Source organism: Oncorhynchus tshawytscha, linkage group LG07, assembly GCF_018296145.1.
Source record: "Oncorhynchus tshawytscha isolate Ot180627B linkage group LG07, Otsh_v2.0, whole genome shotgun sequence".
Lineage (NCBI taxonomy): Eukaryota > Metazoa > Chordata > Actinopteri > Salmoniformes > Salmonidae > Oncorhynchus > Oncorhynchus tshawytscha.
The window spans coordinates 67270206-67297965 of record NC_056435.1 but is presented as its reverse complement, the minus strand read 5'-3'; the positions used below and the strand labels follow the sequence as shown (position 1 = coordinate 67297965).

The following is a 27760-nucleotide window of genomic DNA, read 5'->3' as shown; positions in this document are numbered from 1 at the left end:
CCTTTCTCTCTCTGTCTGTCTCGCCGTACCTTTCTCTCTTTATCTCTCTCTGTCTCTCTCTCTGTACCTTTCTCTCTTTTTCTCTCTCTCTCTCTCTTTATCTCCCTCTGTCTCTCTCTCTCTCTTTATCTCTCTCTGTCTGTCTCTCTGTACCTTTCTCTCTTTATCTCTCTCTGTCTCTCTCTCTGTACCTTTCTCTCTTTATCTCTCTCTGTCTCTCTCTCTGTACCTTTCTCTCTTTAATTTCAATTCAAGGGCTTTATTGACATGGGAAACATGTGTTTACATTGCCAAAGCAAGTGAGGTAGATAACATATAAAGTTAATATATAAAGTGAAATAAACAATAAAAATTAACAGTAAACATTACAGATACTTTCTCTCTCACACACGCTCTCTCTCTCTCTCTCTCTCTCTCTCGCTGAACAGTAAACATTACCCTCCCAGAAGTTTCAAAAGAATAAAGATAATTCAATTGTCATAAATGTCGAAATATGACTCTCTCTTCCCCCTTTCCCTGTACCTCTGTCCTGACCCCCCATCCATGTACCTGTCCCATTCCTCTCTCTCTCTCTCTCTCTCTCTATCTCTCTCAATTCAATTCAATTCAATTCAATTCAAGGGGCTTTATTGGCATGGGAAACATGTGTTAACATTGCCAAAGCAAGTGAGGTAGATAATATACAAAAGTGAAATAAACAATAAATATTAACAGTAAACATTACACATACAGAAGTTGCTCACTGAGTCTGAACATAGTCAAAGCTTTCCTTAAGTTTGGGTCAGTCACAGTGGTTAGGTATTCTGCCACTGTGTACTCTCTATTTAGGGCCAAATAGCATTCTAGTTTGCTCTGTTTTTTTGTTAATTCTTTCCGATGTGTCAAGTAATTAACTTTTTGTTTTCTCATGATATGGTTGGGTCTAATTGTGTCGCTGTCCTGGGGCTCTGTGGGGTGTGTTTGTGTTTGTGAACAGAGCCCCAGGACCAGCTTGCTTAGGGTACTCTTCTCCAGGTTCATCTCTCTGTAGGTGATGGCTTTGTAAAGGAAGGTTTGGGAATTACTTCCTTTTAGGTGGTTGTAGAATTTAATGGCTCTTTTCTGGATTTTGATAATTAGTGGGTATCGGTCTAATTCTGCTCTGCATGCATTGTTTGGTGTTCTACGTTGTACACGGGGGATATTTTTGCAGAATTCTGTATGCAGAGTTTTTATTTGGTGTTTGTCCCATTTAGTGAAGTCTTGGTTGGTGAGCGGACCCCAGACCTCACAACCATAAAGGGCAATGGGCTCTATGACTGATTCAAGTATTTTTAGCCAAATCCTAATTGGTATGTTGAATTTTATGTTCCTCTCTCTCTCTCTCTCTCTCTCTCTCTCTCTCTCTCTCTCTCTCTCTCTCTCTCTCTCTCTCTCTCTCTCTCTCTCTCTCTCTCTCTCTCTCTCTCTCTGCCTCTGTCTCTGTCTCTCTCTCTCTCTCTCTCTCTCTCTCTCTGTCTCTGTCTCTCTCTCTCTCTCTCTCTCTCTCTCTCTCTCTCTCTCTCTCTCTCTCTCTCTCTCTCTCTCTCTCTCTCTCTCTCTCTCTCTCTCTCTCTCTCTCTCTCTCTCTCTCTCTCTCTCTCTCTCTGTCTCTGTCTCTCTCTCTCTCTCTCTCTCTCTCTCTCTCTCTCTCTCTCTCTCTCTCTCTCTCTCTCTCTCTCTCTCTCTCTCTCTCTCTCTCTCTCTCTCTCTCTCTCTCTCTCTCTCTCTCTCTCTCTCTCTCTCTCTCTCTCTCTCTCTCTGTCTCTGTCTCTCTCTCTCTCTCTCTCTCTCTCTCTCTCTCTCTCTCTCTCTCTCTCTCTCTCTCTCTCTCTCTCTCTCTCTCTCTCTCCCCTCTCTCTCCTCTCTCTCTCTCTCTCTCTCTCTCTCTCTCTCTCTCTCCCCTCTCTCTCTCTCTCTCTCTCTCTCTCTCTCTCTCTCTCTCTCTCTCTCTCTCTCTCTCTCCTCTCTCTCTCTCTCTCTCTCTCCTCCAGCACCAGACAGCACATCAGGTGTGATTTCCAAGACAATCGAGATATGTTTGCACAAAGAAGGGACCAGCTTCGGCTTCGTCATGAGAGGTACTATAGGTACTATATACTGAGTCACAGATCCTGTTTCCTTCTTGTCCTCTACTGGTTGATTTGACTATGTTCCAGTCACTAACCCTAACCCTAACCCATGAAGAAGCACACTCAAATTGATTTAAGCTAGCCTCAGTAGTCTCAACAGTGTCCCCAATTGGAATTGCTAATTTCCTAACAACGCCATCCACAGCCCAATAAAATAGTGAGTAATTTGGGCTGTAGGGGAAATCAATCCGAGATTAACTGCACAGTTAGCGTGGAAGATTATATTTAGCTGTCAGCGTCTGAAAGGAGTAGCGAAACAGAGTAAAATATGACCACACAGTCCGATGCTTCCATTATTGCTTCACAATGTTTTCATGCAGATGTTTTTTTTTAGGTAAATGCCCTTTTGAAAGTAATGCGAGATGCGTATTACCAAACCGCTTCCTCACTGGGTCTGTTTCAGGGGGCTCACACGAAGACTGGAACAAATCACGCCCCCTGGTGGTGACATACGTCCGGCCGGGAGGCCCTGCAGACAGGTATGGTGGAACACCTGAGTCCTATATGGGATTCTATTCCGCATTTAAAATGAAATACAATATTTCTTTATTTTGTCTAGCTTTGGTATTGTCAGAAATGTTGTCTTGAGCTTTTCTACCACGAGATACAATACGTATTTTTGAGAAGCACAGGGTCAGCTGCAGTTCAGTACATATCGAGCTATTTTATAGTACACTATATAGTACACTATATAGGATCTAAATGTAGTGCACTACTGGTGTCATCTGAGAGCCCGTGTTAACTTTGTTCTGTTTGGCTGAGAGGGATATTGAATATATTAATATGTCTCCTGAATATTTTGTCTGGCGCTCGTTACATATGCATGGGTTTTCCTTTTTCCTCTCTTCCCACCCAATTGTAAAATAAGCCAGATGAGAAATGTCAGAGAAGAGAGGGGGAGAGAGGAGAGGAGAGGTAGAAGGAGAGGAGAGGGGGAGAGAGGAGAGGAGAGGTAGAAGGAGAGGAGAGGAGAATTGAAGTGAGAAGAGGAGAGGTAGAAGGAGAGGAGAGGAGAATTGAAGTGAGAAGAGGAGAGGTAGAAGTTGAGACAGTGGAGATGAGAGGAAATGAAAAGAAAGGAGGAGAGGCGAGGAGAGAAGAGAGAAGAGGAGACGAAATGAGAGGAGAAGAGAGAAGAGGAGAGAAGAGAGAAGAGGAGAAGAGAGAAGAGGAGAAGAGGGAATAAGAGAGGAGAAGAGAGTATAAGACAGGAGGGGAAGAGAAAAGAAGAGAGTTGAGGAGAAGAGAGGACAAGAGATGAGAGGACAAAAGAAGAAAAGAGAGGAGAGATAGAAGGAAAGGAGATGAAAAAAGAGAAGAGAGGAGAGGAGAGAGAAAGGAGAAGAGAGGAGAGAAGAAAAGTGGAAAGGATAGGAGAGGAGAAGAGAAGAGAGGAAGGAGAGAGAGGAGAAGAGAGGAGATGAAAGGAGAGGAGATGAGAAGAGAGGAAGGAGAGAGAGGAGAAGAGAGGAGATGAAGGACAGAGAGAGGAGAAGAGAGGAGATGAAAGGAGAGGAGAAGAGAAGAGAGGAAGGAGAGAGAGGGGAGAAGAGAGGAGATGAAAGGAGAGGAGAAGAGAATAGATTAAAGGAGAGGAGAAGAGAAGAGAAGAGAGGAAGGAGAGAGAGAGAGGAGAAGAGAAGAGAAGAGAGGAAGGAGAGAGAGAGGAGAAGAGAGGAGATGAAAGGAGAGGAGAAGAGAGGAGAAGAGAAGAGATGAAAGGAGAGGAGAAGATAGGATAGGAGAAGAGAGGAGATGAAAGGAGAGGAAGAAGGAGATGCAAGGAGAGGAGAAGAGAGTAGAGGAGAGGGGAGGAGAAGAGAAGGGAGGAGAAGAGAAGATATGAGAAGTGAGGAAGAAGGAGAGAGAGGAGAAGAAAGGAGATGAGAAGAGAAGAGATGAAAGGAGAGGAGAAGAGAAGAGAGGAGAAGAGAGGAGAGGAGAAGAGAAGGGAGGAATGAGAGAAAGGAGATGGGAAGAGAGGAGATGAAAGGAGAGGAGAGGAGAAGAGAAGAGAGGAGAGGAGAGGAGAGAAGAGGAGAGAGGAGAAGAGAGGAGAGGAGAAGAGAAGAGAGGAATGAGAGAAAGGAGATGAGAAGAGAGGAGATGAAAGGAGAGGAGAAGAGAAGAGAGGAGAGGAGAGGAGAAGAGAAGACAGGAGAGGAGAAGAGAAGAGAAGAGAAGAGAAGAGAAGAGAGGAGAGGAGAGGGGAGGAGAGGAGAAGAGAAGAGAGGAGAGGAGAAGAGAGGAGAGGAGAGGAGATGAAAGGAGAGGAGAGGAGAAGAGAGGAGAGGAGAGAGAGAGGAGAAGAGAGGAGATGAAAGGAGAGGAGAAGAGAAGAGAGGAGAGGAGATGAGATGAAAGGAGAGGAGAGGAGAAGAGAGGAGAGAGAGAGAGAGGAGAAGAGAGGAGATGAAAGGAGAGGAGAAGAGAAGAGAGGAGAGGAGATGAAAGGAGAGGAGAAGAGAAGAGAGGAGAGGAGATGAAAGGAGAGGAGAAGAGAAGAGAGAGAAGAGAAGAGAAGAGAAGAGAGAAGAGAAGAGAGAGAGAGGAGAGGAGAGGAGAGGAGAGGAGAGGAGAGGAGAGGAGAGGAGAGGAGAGGAGAGGAGAGGAGAGGAGAGGAGAGGAGAGGAGAGGAGAGGAGAGGAGAGGAGAGGAGAAGAGAGGAGAGGAGAGGAGCGGAGAAGAGAAGAGAGGAGAGGAGAAGAGAGGAGATCTAACAGAGTGCTCTCTTCCTGCCATAATGAAACTGAATTTATTCAGTGTGCCACTTGGCAGAGGGAATGCAAATGCTGCTTGTAAGATAGTCAGAATGTAGTTACAGAACATTGTTTGAGATGCGGCCCCTTAAATACCATGTGACAGGTTGCAGAAACTGGAACAGAACATGCAATTCTTCTTCTTCTCCTCCCTCTCCTCACTCCCTCTGTCCCTGTCCTTCTTTCCCATCCTTCTCTCTCTGCTTCTCTCTTCCCCCATCCCGCTCTTTCTCTGTCCTGCTCTCTCTCTGTCCCGCTCTCCCTCTGTTCCACCTCTCTCTCTCTCTCTCTCTCTCTCTCGCTCTCTCTCTGTCTCTGTCTCTCTCTCTGTTCCACTCTCTCTCTCTCTCTCTCTTACTCCTCCCCACCTCTCTCTCTCTCTCTCTCTCTCTCTCTCTCGCTCTCGCTCTCGCTCTCACTCTCTGTCTCTCTCTCTCTGTCTCTGTCTCTCTATCTCTCTCTCTGTTCCACTCTCTCTCTCTCTCTCTCTCTCTCTCGCTCTCGCTCTCTCACTCTCTCTCTCTCTCTCTCTCTCTCAATTCAATTTCAATTCAATTCAAGGGCTTTATTGGCATGGGAAACATGTGTTAACATTGCCAAAGCAAGTGAGGTAGACAACATACAAAGTGAATATATAAAGTGAAAAACAACAAAAATTAACAGTAAACATTACACATACAGAAGTTTCAAAACAGTAAAGACATTACAAATGTCATATTATATATATATATACAGTGTTCTAACAATGTACAAATGGCTAAAGGACACAAGATAAAATAAATAAGCATAAATATGGGTTGTATTTACAATGGTGTTTGTTCTTCACTGGTTGCCCTTTTCTCGTGGCAACAGGTCACAAATCTTGCTGCTGTGATGGCACACTGTGGAATTTCACCCAGTAGATATGGGAGTTTATCAAAATTGGGTTTGTTTTCGAATTCTTTGTGAATCTCTCTCTCTCTCTCTCTCTCTCTCTCTCTCTCTCTCTCTCTCTCTCTCTCTCTCTCTCTCTCTCTCTCTCTCTCTCTCTCTCTCTCTCTCTCTCTCTCTCTCTCTCTCTCTCGTCCCTGTCCCTGTACCATGTCCCCTGTAGAGAGGGCACTCTGAAGCCAGGCGACCGTCTGATGAGTGTTGACGGGGTACCTCTCCACAGTGCCAACCATGGAGATGCCCTCACTGTGCTCAGCCAGTGTGGTCAGGAGGCCCTTTTCCAGATCGAGTATGACGTCTCTATCATGGGTAAGAGAAACCATAGAGATATGATATACACCATCAGAGAAAACTCTCCTGCAGAAATAAATAAATAATAATTAAATAAATAAAATCATTTATACTGCAGTGGACTGTTCGTTGTCTGGCATCCAGACTGAATGTTTACTTTGTTTTTTAATTTTTTAATTTGTTTGTTTCACCTCACTGAAATGTTAAATGGAGTATTATTCATGTAGTAATATTCATGTAGTAATATTCATGTAGTAATATTCATGTAGTAATATTCATGTAGTAATATTCATGTAGTAATATTCATATAGTAATATTCATGTAGTAATATTCATGTAGTAATATTCATGTAGTAATATTCATGTAGTAATATCCATATAGTAATATTCATATAGTAATATTCATGTAGTAATATTCATGTAGTAATATTCATATAGTAATATTCATGTAGTAATATTAATGTAGTAATATTCATGTAGTAATATTCATGTAGTAATATCCATATAGTAATATTCATATAGTAATATTCATGTAGTAATATTCATGTAGTAATATTCATATAGTAATATCCATGTAGTAATATTCATATAGTAATATTCATGTAGTAATATTCATGTAGTAATATTCATTGGGAACTATTCATGGAGTAATATTCATGGAGTAATATTCATGGGGTAATATTCATGTGGTAATATTCATGTGGTAATATTCATGTGTTAATATTCATGTGGTAATATTCATGGGGTAATATTCATGTGGTAATATTCACGTGGTAATATTCATGGGGTAATATTCATGGGGTAATATTCATGTGGTAATATTCATGTGGTAATATTCATGTGGTAATATTCATGTGGTAATATTCATGTGGTAATATTCATGGGGTAATATTCATGTGGTAATATTCATGTGGTAATATTCATGTGGTAATATTCATGTGGTAATATTCATGGGGTAATATTCATGGGGTAATATTCATGTGGTAATATTCATGTGGTAATATTCATGTGGTAATATTCATGTGGTAATATTCATGTGGTAATATTCATGTGGTAATATTCATGGAAACATGTGTCTTTCCTGGAGAGGGGCGTCTGGTAGACTTCAACTTCAGATTGAAAAAAAAAAACCTCTGCTCTGGAGAAACATTGTGTTCGTTCTTCTCAGACAGAAGTCAAAAGTTAAATGCCAATCCTGCTATTCTCTGTAGTAGGGAGTGCTCTCTCCTTGTTTTGTTTTAATTGTGAATCTCAAATAGCAGGTTTTCTATCTGGCTGAGTGGTAGACTGGCGACCCTTCATCTCCTCTCAGTATTAAGGGTAAAGTGGCTACCCAGTGTTGCCAGTTGCAAATGAGATTTTTCCAGAACAATCTGTAACACCTTGCCAAAAGCCCACCCTAGCAAGCCACACCCACTAAGCCTGGAACAGGGAGAAGTACTCCCCCCAGTCTCCCTTTAGACAGGGTTCTCTGACATGGTAGAATTATGTACTGGGACTGGGTCCCAGGTAGACACAGCAGACTAACTCTTTCACAAAAGGTTGCGTGATCTCTTCCTATATATCAAATCCGCTGAAAGTAAGCCCCCCTATTGAGTACAGTGTGTGGTAAATGGTAAATACGCTTAGCTAGCTGCAGATCTGTGGTTAAAAAATGAGACAATGGAAACAGCCGTTGTTGTCTTTTACTCCTCCAACAACCATTCCCTATCATCCAATATTACAACCAGCTACCACCACAGAGTATTACAACCATCGACCACCACAGAATATTACAACCATCGACCACCACAGAATATTACAACCAACTACCACCACAGAGTATTACAACCATCGACCACCACAGAATATTACAACCATCGACCACCACAGAATATTACAACAGCTACCAACAGAATATTACAACCAGCTACCACCACAGAATATTACAACCAACTACCACCACAGAATATTACAACCAACTACCACCACAGAATATTACAACCAACTACAACCAACACCACAGAATATTACAACCAACTACCACCACAGAATATCTACCACCACAGAATATTACAACCAACTACCACAGAATATTACAACCAACTACCACCACAGAATATTACAACCAACTACCACCACAGAATATTACAACCATCTACCACTGAATATTACAACCAACTACCACCACAGAATATTACAACCAACTACCACAGAATATTACAACCAACTACCACCACAGAATATTACAACCATCTACCACAGAATATTACAACCATCTACCACAGAATATTACAACCAACTACCACCACAGAATTTACAACCAACTATTACAACCAACCACCACAGAATATTACAACCAACTACCACCACAGAATATTACAACCAACTACCACAGAATATTACAACCAACTACCACAGAATATTACAACCAACTACCACCACAGAATATTACAACCATCTACCACCACAGAATATTACAACCAACTACCACAGAATATTACAACCAACTACCACAGAATATTACAACCAACTACCACAGAATATTACAACCAACTACCACCACAGAATATTACAACCAACTACCACCACAGAATATTCTAACCAACTTTGAGTATAGTGTACAAAAGCATGAATCAATATCTGTATTTGCCTGGCTGCTGTACTGATGGTTTTCATGCTTCCCCTCTAATCAGAGACTGAGTCAGACCTCTCTGGACAATTAATGACAATAATTGACCAATTATTTCCAGGTGAAAAGGAAAGCAGCGGTACTTCTGTACCTCGAGGGCCTGAACCGAACCGCCCTGGACTATAATGGCTGATAATTGTCCCATGTTCCTGCTGTTAACTCCTGATTATAATAACTTTCTGGGAGGTGGACTCTGAATGCCATATCATTCTCATCATACAGTTGCAGGCACTAAAACATTGTTAAAACCCTGTACTGTGCATCAGCTTTTTTCTGTCTAATTATCAAAAGGAAGTGCACGAGCATTGCATGAATATTGTGATAATTGTTCTACCAATACTACCGCAACTGTATTCAATTCAATCTTAATTTGTGCCTTTCAGATAGTGTGATGAATGCATCTGGTCCCCTATTGGTGGAGATCGCCAAATCACCGGGGGCAGCTCTCGGTATCACCTTGACAACCGCCACCCACAGGAACAAACAGGTCATCGTCATCGACAGGATCAAAGCAGCTAGTGTGGTGGACAGGTGAGCTGACAGACCCACAGCTAGTGTAGTGGACAGGTGAGCTGACAGGCCCACAGCTAGTGTAGTGGACAGGTGACCAGCAGGCCCACAGCTAGAGTGGTGGACAGGTGAGCTGACAGGCCCACAGCTAGTGTAGTGGACAGGTGAGCTGACAGGCCCACAGCTAGTGTAGTGGACAGGTGAGCTGACAGACCCACAGCTAGTGTAGTGGACAGGTGAGCTGACAGGCCCACAGCTAGTGTAGTGGACAGGTGAGCTGACAGACCCACAGCTAGTGTAGTGGACAGGTGAGCTGACAGGCCCACAGCTAGTGTAGTGGACAGGTGAGCTGACAGACCCACAGCTAGTGTAGTGGACAGGTGAGCTGACAGGCCCACAGCTAGTGTAGTGGACAGGTGAGCTGACAGGCCCACAGCTAGTGTGGTGGACAGGTGAGCTGACAGACCCACAGCTAGTGTAGTGGACAGGTGAGCTGACAGGCCCACAGCTAGTGTAGTGGACAGGTGAGCTGACAGGCCCACAGCTAGAGTGGTGGACAGGTGAGCTGACAGGCCCACAGCTAGTGTAGTGGACAGGTGAGCTGACAGGCCCACAGCTAGTGTAGTGGACAGGTGAGCTGACAGGCCCACAGCTAGTGTAGTGGACAGGTGAGCTGACAGGCCCACAGCTAGTGTAGTGGACAGGTGAGCTGACAGGCCCACAGCTAGAGTGGTGGACAGGTGAGCTGACAGGCCCACAGCTAGTGTAGTGGACAGGTGAGCTGACAGACCCACAGCTAGTATAGTGGACAGGTGAGCTGACAGACCCACAGCTAGTGTAGTGGACAGGTGAGCTGACAGACCCACAGCTAGTGTAGTGGACAGGTGAGCTGACAGGCCCACAGCTAGTGTAGTGGACAGGTGAGCTGACAGGCCCACAGCTAGTGTAGTGGACAGGTGAGCTGACAGGCCCACAGCTAGTGTAGTGGACAGGTGAGCTGACAGGCCCACAGCTAGTGTAGTGGACAGGTGAGCTGACAGGCCCACAGCTAGTGTAGTGGACAGGTGAGCTGACAGGCCCACAGCTACTGTAGTGGACAGGTGAGCTGACAGACCCACAGCTAGTGTAGTGGACAGGTGAGCTGACAGACCCACAGCTAGTGTAGTGGACAGGTGAGCTGACAGGCCCACAGCTAGTGTAGTGGACAGGTGAGCTGACAGGCCCACAGCTAGTGTAGTGGACAGGTGAGCTGACAGGCCCACAGCTAGTGTAGTGGACAGGTGAGCTGACAGGCCCACAGCTAGTGTAGTGGACAGGTGAGCTGACAGGCCCACAGCTAGTGTAGTGGACAGGTGAGCTGACAGGCCCACAGCTAGTGTAGTGGACAGGTGAGCTGACAGGCCCACAGCAGTGTAGTGGACAGGTGAGCTGACAGACCCACAGCTAGTGTAGTGGACAGGTGAGCTGACAGGCCCACAGCTAGTGTAGTGGACAGGTGAGCTGACAGACCCACAGCTAGTGTAGTGGACAGGTGAGCTGACAGGCCCACAGCTAGTGTAGTGGACAGGTGAGCTGACAGACCCACAGCTAGTGTAGTGGACAGGTGAGCTGACAGGCCCACAGCTAGTGTAGTGGACAGGTGAGCTGACAGACCCACAGCTAGTGTAGTGGACAGGTGAGCTGACAGGCCCACAGCTAGTGTAGTGGACAGGTGAGCTGACAGGCCCACAGCTAGTGTGGTGGACAGGTGAGCTGACAGACCCACAGCTAGTGTAGTGGACAGGTGAGCTGACAGGCCCACAGCTAGTGTAGTGGACAGGTGAGCTGACAGGCCCACAGCTAGAGTGGTGGACAGGTGAGCTGACAGGCCCACAGCTAGTGTAGTGGACAGGTGAGCTGACAGGCCCACAGCTAGTGTAGTGGACAGGTGAGCTGACAGGCCCACAGCTAGTGTAGTGGACAGGTGAGCTGACAGGCCCACAGCTAGTGTAGTGGACAGGTGAGCTGACAGGCCCACAGCTAGAGTGGTGGACAGGTGAGCTGACAGGCCCACAGCTAGTGTAGTGGACAGGTGAGCTGACAGACCCACAGCTAGTATAGTGGACAGGTGAGCTGACAGACCCACAGCTAGTGTAGTGGACAGGTGAGCTGACAGACCCACAGCTAGTGTAGTGGACAGGTGAGCTGACAGGCCCACAGCTAGTGTAGTGGACAGGTGAGCTGACAGGCCCACAGCTAGTGTAGTGGACAGGTGAGCTGACAGGCCCACAGCTAGTGTAGTGGACAGGTGAGCTGACAGGCCCACAGCTAGTGTAGTGGACAGGTGAGCTGACAGGCCCACAGCTAGTGTAGTGGACAGGTGAGCTGACAGGCCCACAGCTACTGTAGTGGACAGGTGAGCTGACAGACCCACAGCTAGTGTAGTGGACAGGTGAGCTGACAGACCCACAGCTAGTGTAGTGGACAGGTGAGCTGACAGGCCCACAGCTAGTGTAGTGGACAGGTGAGCTGACAGGCCCACAGCTAGTGTAGTGGACAGGTGAGCTGACAGGCCCACAGCTAGTGTAGTGGACAGGTGAGCTGACAGGCCCACAGCTAGTGTAGTGGACAGGTGAGCTGACAGGCCCACAGCTAGTGTAGTGGACAGGTGAGCTGACAGGCCCACAGCTAGTGTAGTGGACAGGTGAGCTGACAGGCCCACAGCTAGTGTAGTGGACAGGTGGGCTGACAGGCCCACAGCTAGTGTAGTGGACAGGTGAGCTGACAGGCCCACAGCTAGTGTAGTGGACAGGTGAGCTGACAGGCCCACAGCTAGTGTAGTGGACAGGTGAGCTGACAGACCCACAGCTAGAGTGGTGGACAGGTGAGCTGACAGGCCCACAGCTAGTGTAGTGGACAGGTGAGCTGACAGACCCACAGCTAGTGTGGTGGACAGGTGAGCTGACAGACCCACAGCTAGTGTAGTGGACAGGTGAGCTGACAGACCCACAGCTAGAGTGGTGGACAGGTGAGCTGACAGACCCACAGCTAGTGTAGTGGACAGGTGAGCTGACAGACCCACAGCTAGAGTGGTGGACAGGTGAGCTGACAGAACCACAGCTAGAGTGGTGGACAGGTGAGCTGACAGACCCACAGCTAGTGTAGTGGACAGGTGAGCTGACAGACCCACAGCTAGAGTGGTGGACAGGTGAGCTGACAGACCCACAGCTAGAGTGGTGGACAGGTGAGCTGACAGACCCACAGCTAGTGTAGTGGACAGGTGAGCTGACAGACCCACAGCTAGAGTGGTGGACAGGTGAGCTGACAGACCCACAGCTAGTGTGGTAGACAGGTGAAACACGCTCTTCTTACTGCATCCACAATCTGACAAACAGATCAACAGTCTCCCTATCACAGATCAACAGTCTCCCTGTCACAGATCAACAGTCTCCCTATCACAGATCAACAGTTTCCCTATCACAGATCAACAGTCTCCCTATCACAGATCAACAGTCTCCCTATCACAGATCAACAGTCTCCCTATCATAGATCAACAGTCTCCCTATCACAATTCAGCAGTCTCCCTATCACAGATCAACAGTCTCCCTATCACAATTCAGCAGTCTCCCTATCACAGATCAACAGTCTCCCTGTCACAGATCAACAGTCTCCCTATCACAGATCAACAGTTTCCCTATCACAGATCAACAGTCTCCCTGTCACATATCAACAGTCTCCCTATCACAGATCAACAGTCTCCCTATCACAGATCAACAGTCTCCCTGTCACAGATCAACAGTCTCCCTGTCACAGATCAACAGTCTCCCTATCACAGATCAACAGTTTCCCTATCACAGATCAACAGTCTCCCTGTCACATATCAACAGTCTCCCTATCACAGATCAACAGTCTCCCTGTCACATATCAACAGTCTCCCTATCACAGATCAACAGTCTCCCTATCACAGATCAACAGTCTCCCTGTCACAGATCAACAGTCTCCCTGTCACAGATCAACAGTCTCCCTATCACAGATCAACAGTTTCCCTATCACAGATCAACAGTCTCCCTGTCACATATCAACAGTCTCCCTATCACAGATCAACAGTCTCCCTATCACAGATCAACAGTCTCCCTATCACAGATCAACAGTCTCCCTATCACAGATTAACAGTCTCCCTATCACAATTCAGCAGTTTCCCTATCACAGATCAACAGTCTCCCTGTCACAGAACAACAGTCTCCCTATCACAGATCGACAGTCTCCCTATCACAGATCAACAGTCTCCCTATCACAGATCAACAGTCTCCCTATCACAGATCATAAATATGGGTTGTATTTACAATGGTGTTTGTTCTTCACTGGTTGCCCTTTACTCGTGGCAACAGGTCACAAATCTTGCTGCTGTGATGGCACACTGTGGAACTTCACCCAGTAGATATGGGAGTTTATCAAAATTGGGTTTGTTTTCGAATTCTTTGTGAATCTCTTTCTCTCTCCCCACTCTCACTCCCCACCCTCACCCTCCTCTCTCTGTCTCCCTCTAACTCCTCCCCACCTCGCTCTCTGTCTCTCTCTTCCCACACTCACCCCCCCCCACCCCCACCCCCACCCCCACCCCCCACCACCACCACCACCACCACCTTCATCCCTATGTATCAGGAGTGGAGCCCTCCATATAGGAGACCACATCCTGTCCATCGATGGGACCAGCACGGAGCACTGTTCAGTCCTGGAGGCCACACAGCTATTAGCCAGCACCTCAGACCAGGCCAAGCTAGAGATCCTCCCCGCCCACCACAGCAGACTGCCCAGCAAACCCCAGGACACTGGTGAGTGAGGACACGTTGATTTTACTGTCCAAGTGGGGAACAAAGAAAACACTATTTTCCCTAACCCCTAACCCTAAAACTAACCCCTAACCCTAAAACTAACCCCTAACCCTAACCCTAAAAAACTAACCCTAAAACCCTAACCCTAAAACTAACCCCTGAACCTAAAACTAAAACCCTAAAACTAACCCCTAACCCTAAAAAACCCCTAAACCTAAAACTAACCCCTAACCCTAAAACTAACCCCTAAACCTAAAACTAAACCCTAAAACTAACCCTACCCTAAAACCTAAAACTAACCCCAAACTCCTAACCCTAAAACTAACCCCTAAACCTAAAACTAAAACCCTAAAACTAACCCTACCCTTAACCTTAACCCTAACCTTAACCCCAAACTCCTAAACCTAAACCTAACCCCTAACCCCAAACCCTAATTGTAGCCCTAACTGTCAACCTAACCCCTGAGCCTAATATAGTATTGTTCCTATTGGTGACCTGCAAAATATCCACACTTGTCAGAGTTTTCCTTGTTTTACTATCCTTGTGAGGACTTTTGGAACCTAAAATGATAGTAAAGTTAGACTATACAGACAGACACACATACACACACACACACACACACACACACACACAAACATACAGTCATCAGGGACAGTCCTGTGATCTAACTTGCCGTCAGTTGTTTTAATTAGCTGTGCTGAACTTAATGGTTCCCCATGAGTATTACATTGAGAACAAGATTTAATCAGAGATGCGCATAGCCATAAAAAAAATCATAAAATCTCAGTCAGAGGTAGAAAACTGAGAGCCCTGCTACCGTGTAATATGTACGAAAAGCAAAGTGTTTGCATTTATAGCACAACCATGACATGTTTCATGCATCCATTCCTGCTTTGGATGCTAACTATCTAAGACTAGAGCACATCAGACCGGAGCACATCAGACCTGAGCACATCAGACCAGAGCACATCAGACCTGAGCACATCAGATCAGAGCACATCAGACCTGAGCACATCAGACCTGAACACATCAGACTTGAGCAGACCAGACCTGTAGCATGAGTCCAAATCAAAGTATGCGAAACGGAGCACGGTGTCATGCCCTGACCATAGAGAGCCTTTTATTCTCTATTTTGGTTAGGTCGGGTGTGACTAGGGTGGGTGATCTAATGCATTTATTTCTATGTTGGCCTGGTATGGTTCCCAATCAGAGGCAGCTGTTTATCATTGTCTCTGATTGGGGATCATATTTAGGCAGCCATTTCACCACTGTGTTTTGTGGGATCTTGTTTGTGTGTTGTTGCCTGTGAGCACTGATTGTTTTTTGTGAGTTTCCTTTATTAAACATGTGGAACCCAAATCACGCTGCATGTTGGTCTGAGTTTATCTCCAGTTCGTACGACGATCGTGACACACGGACACTTAAAAAAACGACGCAACATTTCTTGAAATCAATGGCGGCCATTATTTGAGTTGAAGCGAGAGAAAATGAACTCAGACTTTGGAAATAAATGTTGCCCAGTCACATCTCATATGTTGCCTGACTACAATATTGCATCTTGAAAATGTTAATAAATACATTCTGTGTTCATTTTGGCATGTTTACATGCCTACAATACCCACTGTAGTGTGCGTAGATTGCACACTATAGGCAAAAGGCAAAAACCTGCTAACTGCTACTATTGACTAGCTAGCTTTCCACAAAGAATTGGTAGCTAGCTACCCACGATTAATTGACATCTACGTTGCATAACATTAATTGAAGGTTATTTGTCTTTTTAACTGTCTGGTTAGCTAGATTATTACAATTCACATATAGCTACAGTATCTGATAATTATGAAGTAAAACATATGCTTTGTGTATATCTTGTTTCGTCTCTATTGTCATTGTCCTGACTGGAAGACGGTTCAGTGAATGGGGAGGTGCATCGTGAGGTAATACAATAGGGGGAGGTGTATCGTAAGGTAATACAATAGGGGGAGGTGCATCGTAAGGTAATACAATAGGGGAGGTGCATCGTAAGGTAATACAATAGGGGAGGTGCATCGTAAGGTAATACAATAGGGGAGGTGCACCGTGAGGTAATACAATAGGGGAGGTGCATCGTAAGGTAATACAATAGGGGGAGGTACATCGTGAGGTAATACAATAGGGGAGGGGAGGTAATACAATAGGGGAGGTACATCGTGAGGTAATACAATAGGGGAGGTACATCATGAGGTAATACAATAGGGGAGGTACATCGTGAGGTAATACAATAGGGGAGGTGCACGTAAGGTAATACAATAGGGGAGGTGCATCGTGAGGTAATACAATAGGGGAGGTGCACCGTGAGGTAATACAATAGGGGAGGTGCACCGTGAGGTAATACAATAGGGGAGGTGCATCGTAAGGTAATAAAATAGGGCGAGGTGCATCGTAAGGTAATACAATAGGGGAGGTGCATCGTGAGGTAATACAATAGGGGAGGTGCATCGTGAGGTAATACAATAGGGGAGGTGCATCGTAAGGTAATACAATAGGGGAGGTGCATCGTAAGGTAATACAATAGGGGAGGTGCATCGTGAGGTAATACAATAGGGGAGGTGCATCGTGAGGTAATACAATAGGGGAGGTGCATCATGAGGTAATACAATAGGGGAGGTGCACCGTGAGGTAATACAATAGGGGAGGTGCATCGTGAGGTAATACAATAGGGGAGGTGCACCGTGAGGTAATACAATAGGGGGAGGTGCACGTGAGGTAATACAATAGGGGAGGTGCACCGTGAGGTAATACAATAGGGGAGGTGCATCGTGAGGTAATACAATAGGGGAGGTGCATCGTGAGGTAATACAATAGGGGAGGTGCATCGTGAGGTAATACAATAGGGGAGGTGCATCGTGAGGTAATACAATAGGGGAGGTGCATCGTGAGTTAATACAATAGGGGAGGTGCATCGTGAGGTAATACAATAGGGGAGGTGCACCGTGAGGTAATACAATAGGGGGAGGTGCACCGTGAGGTAATACAATAGGGGGAGGTGCACCGTGAGGTAATACAATAGGGGAGGTGCATCGTAAGGTAATACAATAGGGAGGTACATCGTGAGGTAATACAATAGGGGAGGTACATCGTGAGGTAATACAATAGGGGAGGTACATCGTGAGGTAATACAATAGGGGAGGTACATCATGAGGTAATACAATAGGGGAGGTACATCGTGAGGTAATACAATAGGGGAGGTGCATCGTGAGGTAATACAATAGGGGGAGGTGCATCGTGAGGTAATACAATAGGGGAGGTGCACCGTGAGGTAATACAATAGGGGAGGTGCACCGTGAGGTAATACAATAGGGGAGGTGCATCGTGAGGTAATACAATAGGGGAGGTGCACCGTGAGGTAATACAATAGGGGGAGGTGCATCGTGAGGTAATACAATAGGGGGAGGTGCATCGTGAGGTAATACAATAGGGGAGGTGCACCGTGAGGTAATACAATAGGGGAGGTGCACCGTGAGGTAATACAATAGGGGAGGTACATTGTGAGGTAATACAATAGGGGAGGTACATCGTGAGGTAATACAATAGGGGAGGTACATCGTGAGGTAATACAATAGGGGAGGTACATCGTGAGGTAATACAATAGGGGAGGTGCACCGTGAGGTAATACAATAGGGGAGGTGCACCGTGAGGTAATACAATAGGGGAGGTGCACCGTGAGGTAATACAATAGGGGAGGTGCATCGTGAGGTAATACAATAGGGGAGGTGCATCGTGAGGTAATACAATAGGGGAGGTGCACCGTGAGGTAATACAATAGGGGAGGTGCACCGTGAGGTAATACAATAGGGGAGGTGCACTGTGAGGTAATACAATAGGGGAGGTGCATCGTGAGGTAATACAATAGGGGAGGTGCACCGTGAGGTAATACAATAGGGGGAGGTGCATCGTGAGGTAATACAATAGGGGGAGGTACATCGTGAGGTAATACAATAGGGGGAGTGCATCACAAATGTCATGTTTTATGTGTTCTCCACACTCTTGTCCTCAAGAGAACGTCCTCTGAGAATTCACTTTGAGCATGAGAGTGTGGAGCACGGTAGTATGCATACTGAGAAACATCCAGGGTCGATACTGCAGTTTTCATGAGCTTGAACACAGGGTAGATAATACAGGGTTGATACTACAGGGTAGCTACTATAGGGTAGAGACTACAGGCTACTACAGGGTAGTTACTACAGGGTAGCTACTACAGGGTAGAAACTACAGGGTAGACACTACATTGTAGAAACTAAAGGGTAGATACTACAGAATAGAAACTACAGGGTACTACAGGGTAGACACTACAGGGTAGATACTACAGGGTACTACAGGGTAGCAACTACAGGGTACTACAGGGTAGATACTACAGGGTAGATACTACAGGGTACTACAGGGTAGATACTACAGAGTACTACAGGGTAAATACTACAGGGTAGATACTACAGGATACTACAGGGTAGAAACTACAGAGTACTACAGGGTAGATACTACAGGGTAGATACTACAGGGTACTACAGGGTAGATACTACAGGGTAGATACCACAGGGTACTACAGGGTGGATACTACAGAGTCCTACAGGGTAGATACTACAGGGTAGATACTACAGGGTAGATACTACAGGGTACTACAGGGTAGATACTAGAGGGTAGATACTAGAGGGTAGATACTACAGGGTACTACAGGGTAGATACTACAGGGTACTACAGGGTAGATACTACAGGGTAGATACTACAGGGTAGATACTACAGGGTACTACAGGGTAGATAATACAGGGTACTACAGGGTAGCTACTACAGGGTAGATACCACAGGGTACTACAGGGTGTATACTACAGGGTCCTACAGGGTAGATACTACAGGGTAGATACTACAGGGTACTACAGGGTAGATACTATAGGGTACTACAGGGTAGATACTAGAGGGTAGATACTATAGGGTACTACAGGGTAGATACTAGAGGGTAGATACTACAGGGTACTACAGGGTAGATACTACAGGGTAGATACTACAGGGTACTACAGGGTAGATACTACAGGGTAGATACTAATGGGTACTACAGGGTAGATACTACAGGGTAGATACTACAGGGTACTAAAGGGTAGATAATACAGGGTAGATACTAGAGGGTAGATACTACAGGGTAGATACTACAGGGTAGATACTACAGGGTAGATACTACAGGGTACTACAGGGTAGATACTACAGCGTAGATACTACAGGCTACTACAGGGTAGATACTACAGGGTAGATACTACAGGCTACTACAGGGTAGATACTACAGGGTAGATACTAATGGGTACTACAGGGTAGATACCACAGGGTACTACAGGGTAGACTACGGGTACTACGGGGTAGATACTACATGGTAGATACTACAGGGTAGATACTACATGGTAGATACTACAGGGTAGATACTACATAGTAGATACTACAGGGTACTACAGGGTAGATACTACAAGGTTGTGTGATTAAGCGATGACAACCTCCATTGCCCTGTTAGCTGTTGTTGTTCAGGTTATTTGTTACGCTCCTGTCTTCTCTAACATCCACAACACAAATCAGAGCTGTGATATAACTTCAAACCATTGAACCGTGTCCTTCTCACCTCATAGTTGATGAAACGTTTGACGTCAACCTTTAAAAAAAAAAGAAGACTTTTCTAATCTTCTTATGAGATTTGAGCTTTCAACTGTCACTTCAGCATGTGTAGCTGACTCCCTGGTCATCATATCTGGCTGGTGTAGTCACTCTCACTCTGTGTGTGTGTGTGTGTGTGTGTGTGTGTGTGTGTGTGTGTGTGTGTGTGTGTGTGTGTGTGTGTGTGTGTGTGTGTGTGTGTGTGTGTGTATGTGTGTGTGTGTGTGTGTGTGTCTGTGTGTGTGTGTGTGTGTGTGTGTGTGTGTGTGTGTGTGTGTGTTTGTGTGTGTATGTTTGTTTGTGTGTGTTCCCAGAGAACCCTACAGTAGCTACCACTACCAGATGAGCTTACCCTGAGCTGCAGAGCAGAGCAGCAAGGCAGGATTAGCACTCACTGGATTGGCTGGTTTATAACCAAATAAATAACACTCCTTTCCAAAGTTCTGTTTTCTCCTTTGCTTTCATGAGAGAGTTAAAACCTTGAGGATTCATATCTCCACTACTGTAGCAGCCGCTGTCACTACCGCTGTATCCTACTAGGGGAGAATGTACTGTGTGTGCGTGCGTGCGTGTGTGTGTGCGTGTGTGTGTGTGCACATGCATGTGTGTTTGCGTGTGTGCGTGCTTTCTTGCGTAAGTGTTTTTGTGTGTTTGTGTGTATGTGTGTGTGCGTACGTGTGTGTGTGCGTACGTGTGTGTTTGCTGTGTGTGTGTGTGTGACCTAATTTAGAGAAGCCATACTGAGAAAGGGAGAGAGGGAGAACGGGAAAACATTCCATTGATTTCAACGCATCCTCTCCTAACGTTTTAAAGCTACTTATTTGTATCCTCCCTTGCTGTGACATCACTTCCCCCTACAGTATTACCCCACGATGCAGTGCCTTCGGAAATATTTCAGGCCCCTTGAAACCAAGCCAAGAGGTCGAAGGAATTGTCCTTAGATCTCCGAGACACAGTGTGTCGAGGCATAGATCTGGGGAAGGGTAGCTAAAAAATTCTGCAGCATTGAAGGTCCCGAAGAACACAGTGGCCTCCATCATTCTTAAATGGAAGAAGTTTGGAACCACCAAGACTCTTCCTAGAGCTGGCCGCCAGGCCAAACTGAACAATCTTGGCAGAAGGGCCTTGGTCGGGGAGGTGACCAGAACCCGATGGTCACTCTGACCGAGCTCTAGAGTTCCTCTGTGGAGATGGGAGAACCTTCCAGAAGGACAACCATCTCTGCAGCAGGACAACCATCTCTGCAGGCCTTTATGGTAGAGTGGCCACACGGAAGCCACTCCTCAGTAAAAGGTACATGACAGCCCGCTTGGAGTTTGTCAAAAGGCACCTAAAGTCTGGAGAAAACCTGGCACCATCCCTACGGTGAAGCATGGTGGTGGCAGCATCATGCTGTGGGGATGTTTTTCCAGAGGCAGGGACTGGGAGACTAGTGAGGATCGAGGCAAAGATGAATAGAGCAAAGTACAGCGAGATCCTTGATGAAAACCTGCTACAGAGCGCTCAGGACCTCAGACTGGGGCAAAGGTTCATCTTCCAACAGGACAACGACCCGAAGCACACAGCCAAGACAGCGCAGGAGTGGCTTCGGGACAAGTCTCTGACTGTCTTTGAGTGGCCCAGCCAGAGCCTGGACTTGAACCCGATCTAACCTCTCTGAAGAGACCTGAAAATAGCTGTTCAGCAATGCTCCCCATCCAACCTGACAGAATTTGAGAGGATCTGCAGAGAAGAATGGGAGAAACTCCCCAAATACGGGTGTGCCAAGCTGGTAATGTCATACCCAAGAAGACTTGTAACTGTTGCCAAAAATGCTTCAGCAAAGTTCTGAGTAAAGGGTTTGACAACGTATGAACATGTGGTATTTCACATTCTATTTGTAATAAATAAATAAACCTGTTTTCGCTTTGTAATTATGTGGTATTGTGATGTCATTATGGGGTATTGTGATGTCATTATGGGGTATTGTGATGTCATTGTGGGGTACTGTGATGTCATTATGGGGTATTGCATGTAGATTTAACTGCGTACATTTAGTTTTTTAGAATAAGGCTGTAATGTAACAAAATGTGGAAAAAGTCAAGGAGTCTGAATTCTTTCCGAATGTACTGTACACCACAGCTCAGTGATTGACACATCTGTTCCCTTACATATATGATTCATTGTCATGTTTTAATGTATTGGTCTGTTTAACAGCATCAACCCATTTAATCCCATTGGTTACAATAGTGAAGAAAAACAGACTCCAGAGAAAGTTAAACTTGTACTCATCAACAAACAAGTCATACATTACAGTGTTTAGGATGATTTGGAGAAGTTTCATATGATTTCTCAAAACGGCCACAAGACCGCACGCATAAATCTCTAAGGTGTACTTTAAAAAATAAAAAAAATACATTGTTGACATGTTTTAAATATTTTATTTGTAAATATGTTTAAAGTGTCTAGTTTACATATGTGCCTACATTTTTGAATCTATGATGCTTGTGGTATATGAAAATATCTTAGCGGTCACATTTGTGACCCATAGCGAAATACACTGTCTTTAACTTGTTATATACAGTGCCAGTCTAAAGTTTGGACACACCTATTCATTCCAGGGTTTTCTTTAGTGTTTTAACTCAGCAAGTGATTCCTGCATACAGTAGCTATAAAAATCTGACTGTTAGCATGTGGGTGTTAGGGTTCCCTAACCCTATGGGGTATGTTAGCATGTGGGTGTTAGGGTTCCCTAACCCTATGGGGTATGTTAGCATGTGGGTGTTAGGGTTCCCTAACCCTATGGGGTATGTTAGCATGTGGGTGTTAGGGTTCCCTAACCCTATGGGGTATGTTAGCATGTGGGTGTTAGGGTTCCCTAACCCTATGGGGTATGTTAGCATGTGGGTGTTAGGGTTCCCTAACCCTATGGGGTATGTTAGCATGTGGGTGTTAGGGTTCCCTAACCCTATGGGGTATGTTAGCATGTGGGTGTTAGGGTTCTCTAACCCTATGGGGTATGTTAGCATGTGGGTGTTAGGGTTCCCTAACCCTATGGGGTATGTTAGCATGTGGGTGTTAGGGTTCCCTAACCCTATGGGGTATGTTAGCATGTGGGTGTTAGGGTTCCCTAACCCTATGGGGTATGTTAGCATGTGGGTGTTAGGGTTCCCTAAATGGGGTATGTTAGCATGTGGGTGTTAGGGTTCCCTAACCCTATGGGGTATGTTAGCATGTGGGTGTTAGGGTTCCCTAACCCTATGGGGTATGTTAGCATGTGGGTGTTAGGGTTCCCTAACCCTATGGGGTATGTTAGCATGTGGGTGTTAGGGTTCTCTAACCCTATGGGGTATGTTAGCATGTGGGTGTTAGGGTTCTCTAACCCTATGGGGTATGTTAGCATGTGGGTGTTAGGGTTCCCTAACCCTATGGGGTATGTTAGCATGTGGGTGTTAGGGTTCCCTAACCCTATGGGGTATGTTAGCATGTGGGTGTGAGTTAAATGTATGTTCATTTTATTATAGGCATAGCAATGCATGTTCCCATCGGTCACAATGGGAACCGAGAATAAAACTACTCTATAGTATCAATACATGATGTTTTCTACAAGCGTTTATAACTTGTAGTTTGTTTTAAAATGGGACTCTTATACTCCCTCCTCCCAGTGCCTATCTTGTCAATTACATTGACATCAGGTGGCTAATGAGACGATGAATGAAGCCCTATGAAACACCAGTTCTGTTGCATTGTACTGTCCCGGAGGTGTTTCTTCATCTCCTCACAACATTAATAATGCCAATGCTAAATCCCTCTTTAATAGACCTGTGAGGTCTGCTCCTGTCCTGTTACTGAGATAATGGCCTGCCTTAATACCAAGTGATTGGAAAATGAATTGTTATATGGGAACAATGCCGGAGCTCACTATGACTAACTAATGCAGTCCCTGTCTGTCTGAAGACAGAGGCACACTGGTAATTACAAGGAGGGAGAGAGAGAAAGGGGGGAGAGAGAGGGAGAGAGAGAGAGAGAGGGGAGGAGAGACAGAGAGGGGAGAGAGAGAGAGAGGGAGAGAGAGAGAGAGGGAGGAGAGAGGGGGGGGAGAGAGGGGGAGTGAGGCTGAGAGAGGGGAGAGAGAGACAGAGAGAGAGAGAGAGAGAGAGAGGGGAGAGAGAGAGGGGGAGTGAGGCTGAGAGAGGGGGAGAGAGAGCGGCAGAGAGAGTGTGAGAGAGAGAGTAAAGAGAGGAAGATGGGGCTTAGCCTGTCTTCATTTAATCTTTTATAACAGAACAGTGCAGAACAGAATAGCGCCCGAAAATCATACCACACGTTGGCTGTAGAGCCACAGCCACTGCCAGAGCCAGAGCCAGAGCCAGAGCCAGAGCCAGAGCCAGAGCCAGCCAGAGCCAGAGCCAGCTCGGCTAAATACGACAATATTTTGATTAGTTGTAAACTGTCAACCACTGGACTGGAAACATTCAGCTCCAGTTCAGTCCAGGTGGGTCGGTGTTATTTCAGACTGGTTGAAGGTACAGCAGTAAAATAGTTGTCACCTGATTAATAAAATAAAAACATCTATGTGTTTCTGTGCAGCGAATTGGACATTTAACTCTATACTACTAGGCTACTACTAGACTACTACTAGACCACTACTATACCACTGGACTACTACTAGGCTACCACTATACTACTAGACTACTGCTGGACTACTACTATACTACTATACTTCGACTATACTACTACTAGACTACTACTAGGCTACGACTATACCACTATACTACTACTAGACCACTACTATACCACTGGACTACTACTAGGCTACCACTATACTACTAGACTACTGCTGGACTACTACTATACTACTATACTTCTACTATACTACTACTAGACTACTACTAGACTACGACTATACCACTATACTACTACTAGACCACTACTATACCACTGGACTACTCCTAGACTACTTCCAGACTACGACTATACTACTATACTACTACTAGACTATGACTATACTACCATACCACTACTATACTACTACTATACCACTACTAGACTACCACTAGACTATGGCTATACTACTAGACTACTGCTAGACTACTACTAGACTACTACTAAACTATGACTATGCTACCATACCACTACTATACTACTACTATACCACTACTAGACTACCACTAGACTATGGCTATACTACTAGACTACTGCTAGACCACTACTAGACTACTACTAGACTACTACTAGACTACTGCTAGACTATGACTAGTCTACTACTAGACTACTACTAGACTACTGCTAGACTACTACTAGACCACTATACTACAATACTACTCATATTATACTACTAGACTACTACTAGACTACTGCTGGACTACTACTAGACTACTACTAGACTACTACTAGACTACTACTAGACTACTACTAGACCACTATACTACAATACTACTCATATTATACTACTAGACTACTACTAGACTACTGCTGGACTACTACTATACTACTACTATACTACTGGTCTACTACTAGACTATACTACTATACTACTAGACTGCTACTATACTACTGGACTACTACTAGACTACTACTATACTACTACTAGACTACTACTATACTACTACTAGACTATGGATATAGTACTATACTACTACTATACTTCCAGGCTACTACTATGCTACTGCTATGCTACTAGACTACTACTATACTACTGCTATACTACTACTATACTACTACTATTATACCACTATACTGCCAGACTACTACTTGACTATACCACTACTAGACTACCACGAGACTATGGCTATACTACTACTATACTACCACTTTACTACTACTATACTACTACTATACTACCAATATACTGCCAGACTACTACTATGCTACTACTATGTTACTATACTACTACTATACTACTACCATATTACTGGACTACCACTATACTACTACTATACCACTAGACTATTACTAGACTACTACTATACTACTGCTATACTGCCAGACTGCTACTATACTACTGCTATGCTACTAGACTACTACTATACTACTGCTATACTACTACTATACTACTACTATACTCTCAGCTGGCCACTACTATGCTACTACTATACTACTACTGTACTGCCAGACTACTACTAGACTATACCACTACTAGACTACCACTAGACTATGGCTATACTACTGTACTACTGCTATACTACTACTATACTACTGCTATACTACTACTATACTTCCACCTGACCACTACTATGCTACTAGACTATTACTGTACTACTACTACACTACTACCATACTACTACTATGCTACTACTATACCACTGGACTACAACTATACTACTACTATACTACTATACCACAACTATACTACTACTACACTACTACCATACTACTACTATGCTACTATACTACTACCACTATACTTGGCTGCTACTATACTACTACTATACTACTATACTACTGGGCTATACTACTATATATACTGCCACTATACTACTACTTTGCTACTACTAGACTACTACTGTACTGCTACTATACTACTAGCCTACTACTAGACTACTACTAGATTACTACTATACTGCTATACCACTAGCCTACTACTAGACTACTACTATACTACTGGACTACTACTAGACAACTACTACTACTACTACTCAACTACTACTATATTACCACTATACTATTACTAGACTACTACTAGACTACTAGACTACTACTATACTACTGGAAGACTACTAGACTACTACTAGAGTACTACTATTCTACTTCTAGACTACTACTAGACTACTAGACTACTACTATACTACTGGACTACTACTAGACTACTACTAGACTACTACTATACTACTGCTACACTTCTAGACTGCTACTAGACTACTATACTATTACTATGCTACTACTAGACTACTACTATACTACTGGACTACTACTATACTACTTCTAGACTACTAGACTACTACACGACTACCATACTACTACTATACTACTACTATACTTCTGGGAATCTACTATACTACCACTATACTACTACTATACTACTACTATACTACTGGACTACTACTATACTACTTCTAGACTACTAGACTACTACACAACTACCATACTACTACTATACTACTACTATACTACTACTATACTTCTGGGAATCTACTATACTACCACTATACTACTACTAGACTGCTACTTCTCTCCTCTCCTCCCACTTTTCTGTGTTTCACACTTCTCTCCTCTTCTTCCACTCTGTGTTTCAGTGAAGGTTCAGAAGAGTGACAACCCCCACTCGTGGGACCCCTGTGTGAACTACTGCCCCCCCCAGCACCCCTCCTCTCACTGTAAGACAAACACCTGGACCACCTCCTCCAACCCCTCCAGCACACAGGAATATTGCAAATGTAAGTATCGCCTCTGCTTCTGTTTCTACATCGTCCTGTGTCTGGTCTGTGTGTGGTCTGTGTCTGGTCTGTGTCTGGTCTGTGTCTGGTCTGTGTCTGGTCTGTGCTGTGTCTATGTCTGTGTCTATGTCTGTGTCTGGTCTGTGTCTGGTCTGTGTCTGGTCTGTGTCTGGTCTGTTCTGTGTCTGGTCTGTGCTGTGTCTGTGTCTGGTCTGTGATGTGTCTGGTCTGTGTCTGTGTCTGGTCTGTGCTGTGTCTGTGTCTGGTCTGTGTCTGTGTCTGGTCTGTGCTGTGTCTGTGTCTGGTCTGTGTCTGTGTCTGGTCTGTGCTGTGTCTGTGTCTGGTCTGTGTGTGGTCTGTCTCTGGTCTGTGTCTGTTCTGTGTCTGGTCTGTGCTGTGTCTGTCTTAGTCGCTATACCTTGTGTCTGTTTCTGGTCTGTGTCTGTGTCTGGTCTGTCTCTGGTCTGTGCTGTGTCTGGTCTGTGCTGTGTCTGTGTCTGGTCTGTGCTGTGTCTGTGTCTGTGTCTGTGTCTGTTCTGTGCTGTGTCTGTGTCTGTGTCTGGTCTGTGTCTGGTCTGTGCTGTGTCTGTCTTAGTCGCTATACCTTGTGTCTGTGTCTGGTC

At 45.1% G+C, this 27760-nt stretch overlaps 1 protein-coding gene across 3 annotated transcripts in view; it reads left to right on the top strand.

Moving 5' to 3' along the window:
• Positions 1-27760, top strand: part of grip2b (glutamate receptor interacting protein 2b) — a 205900-nt gene that overhangs the window by 102144 nt on the left and 75996 nt on the right. For all 3 annotated transcript variants that reach the window (XM_042324861.1, XM_042324859.1, XM_042324860.1), the window contains exons 5-10: positions 2013-2099; positions 2554-2629; positions 6003-6148; positions 9184-9331; positions 13952-14121; positions 26997-27137. In XM_042324861.1, coding sequence (XP_042180795.1) covers positions 2013-2099; positions 2554-2629; positions 6003-6148; positions 9184-9331; positions 13952-14121; positions 26997-27137 — 768 coding nt within the window. The remainder of the gene's footprint in view (positions 1-2012; positions 2100-2553; positions 2630-6002; positions 6149-9183; positions 9332-13951; positions 14122-26996; positions 27138-27760) is intronic.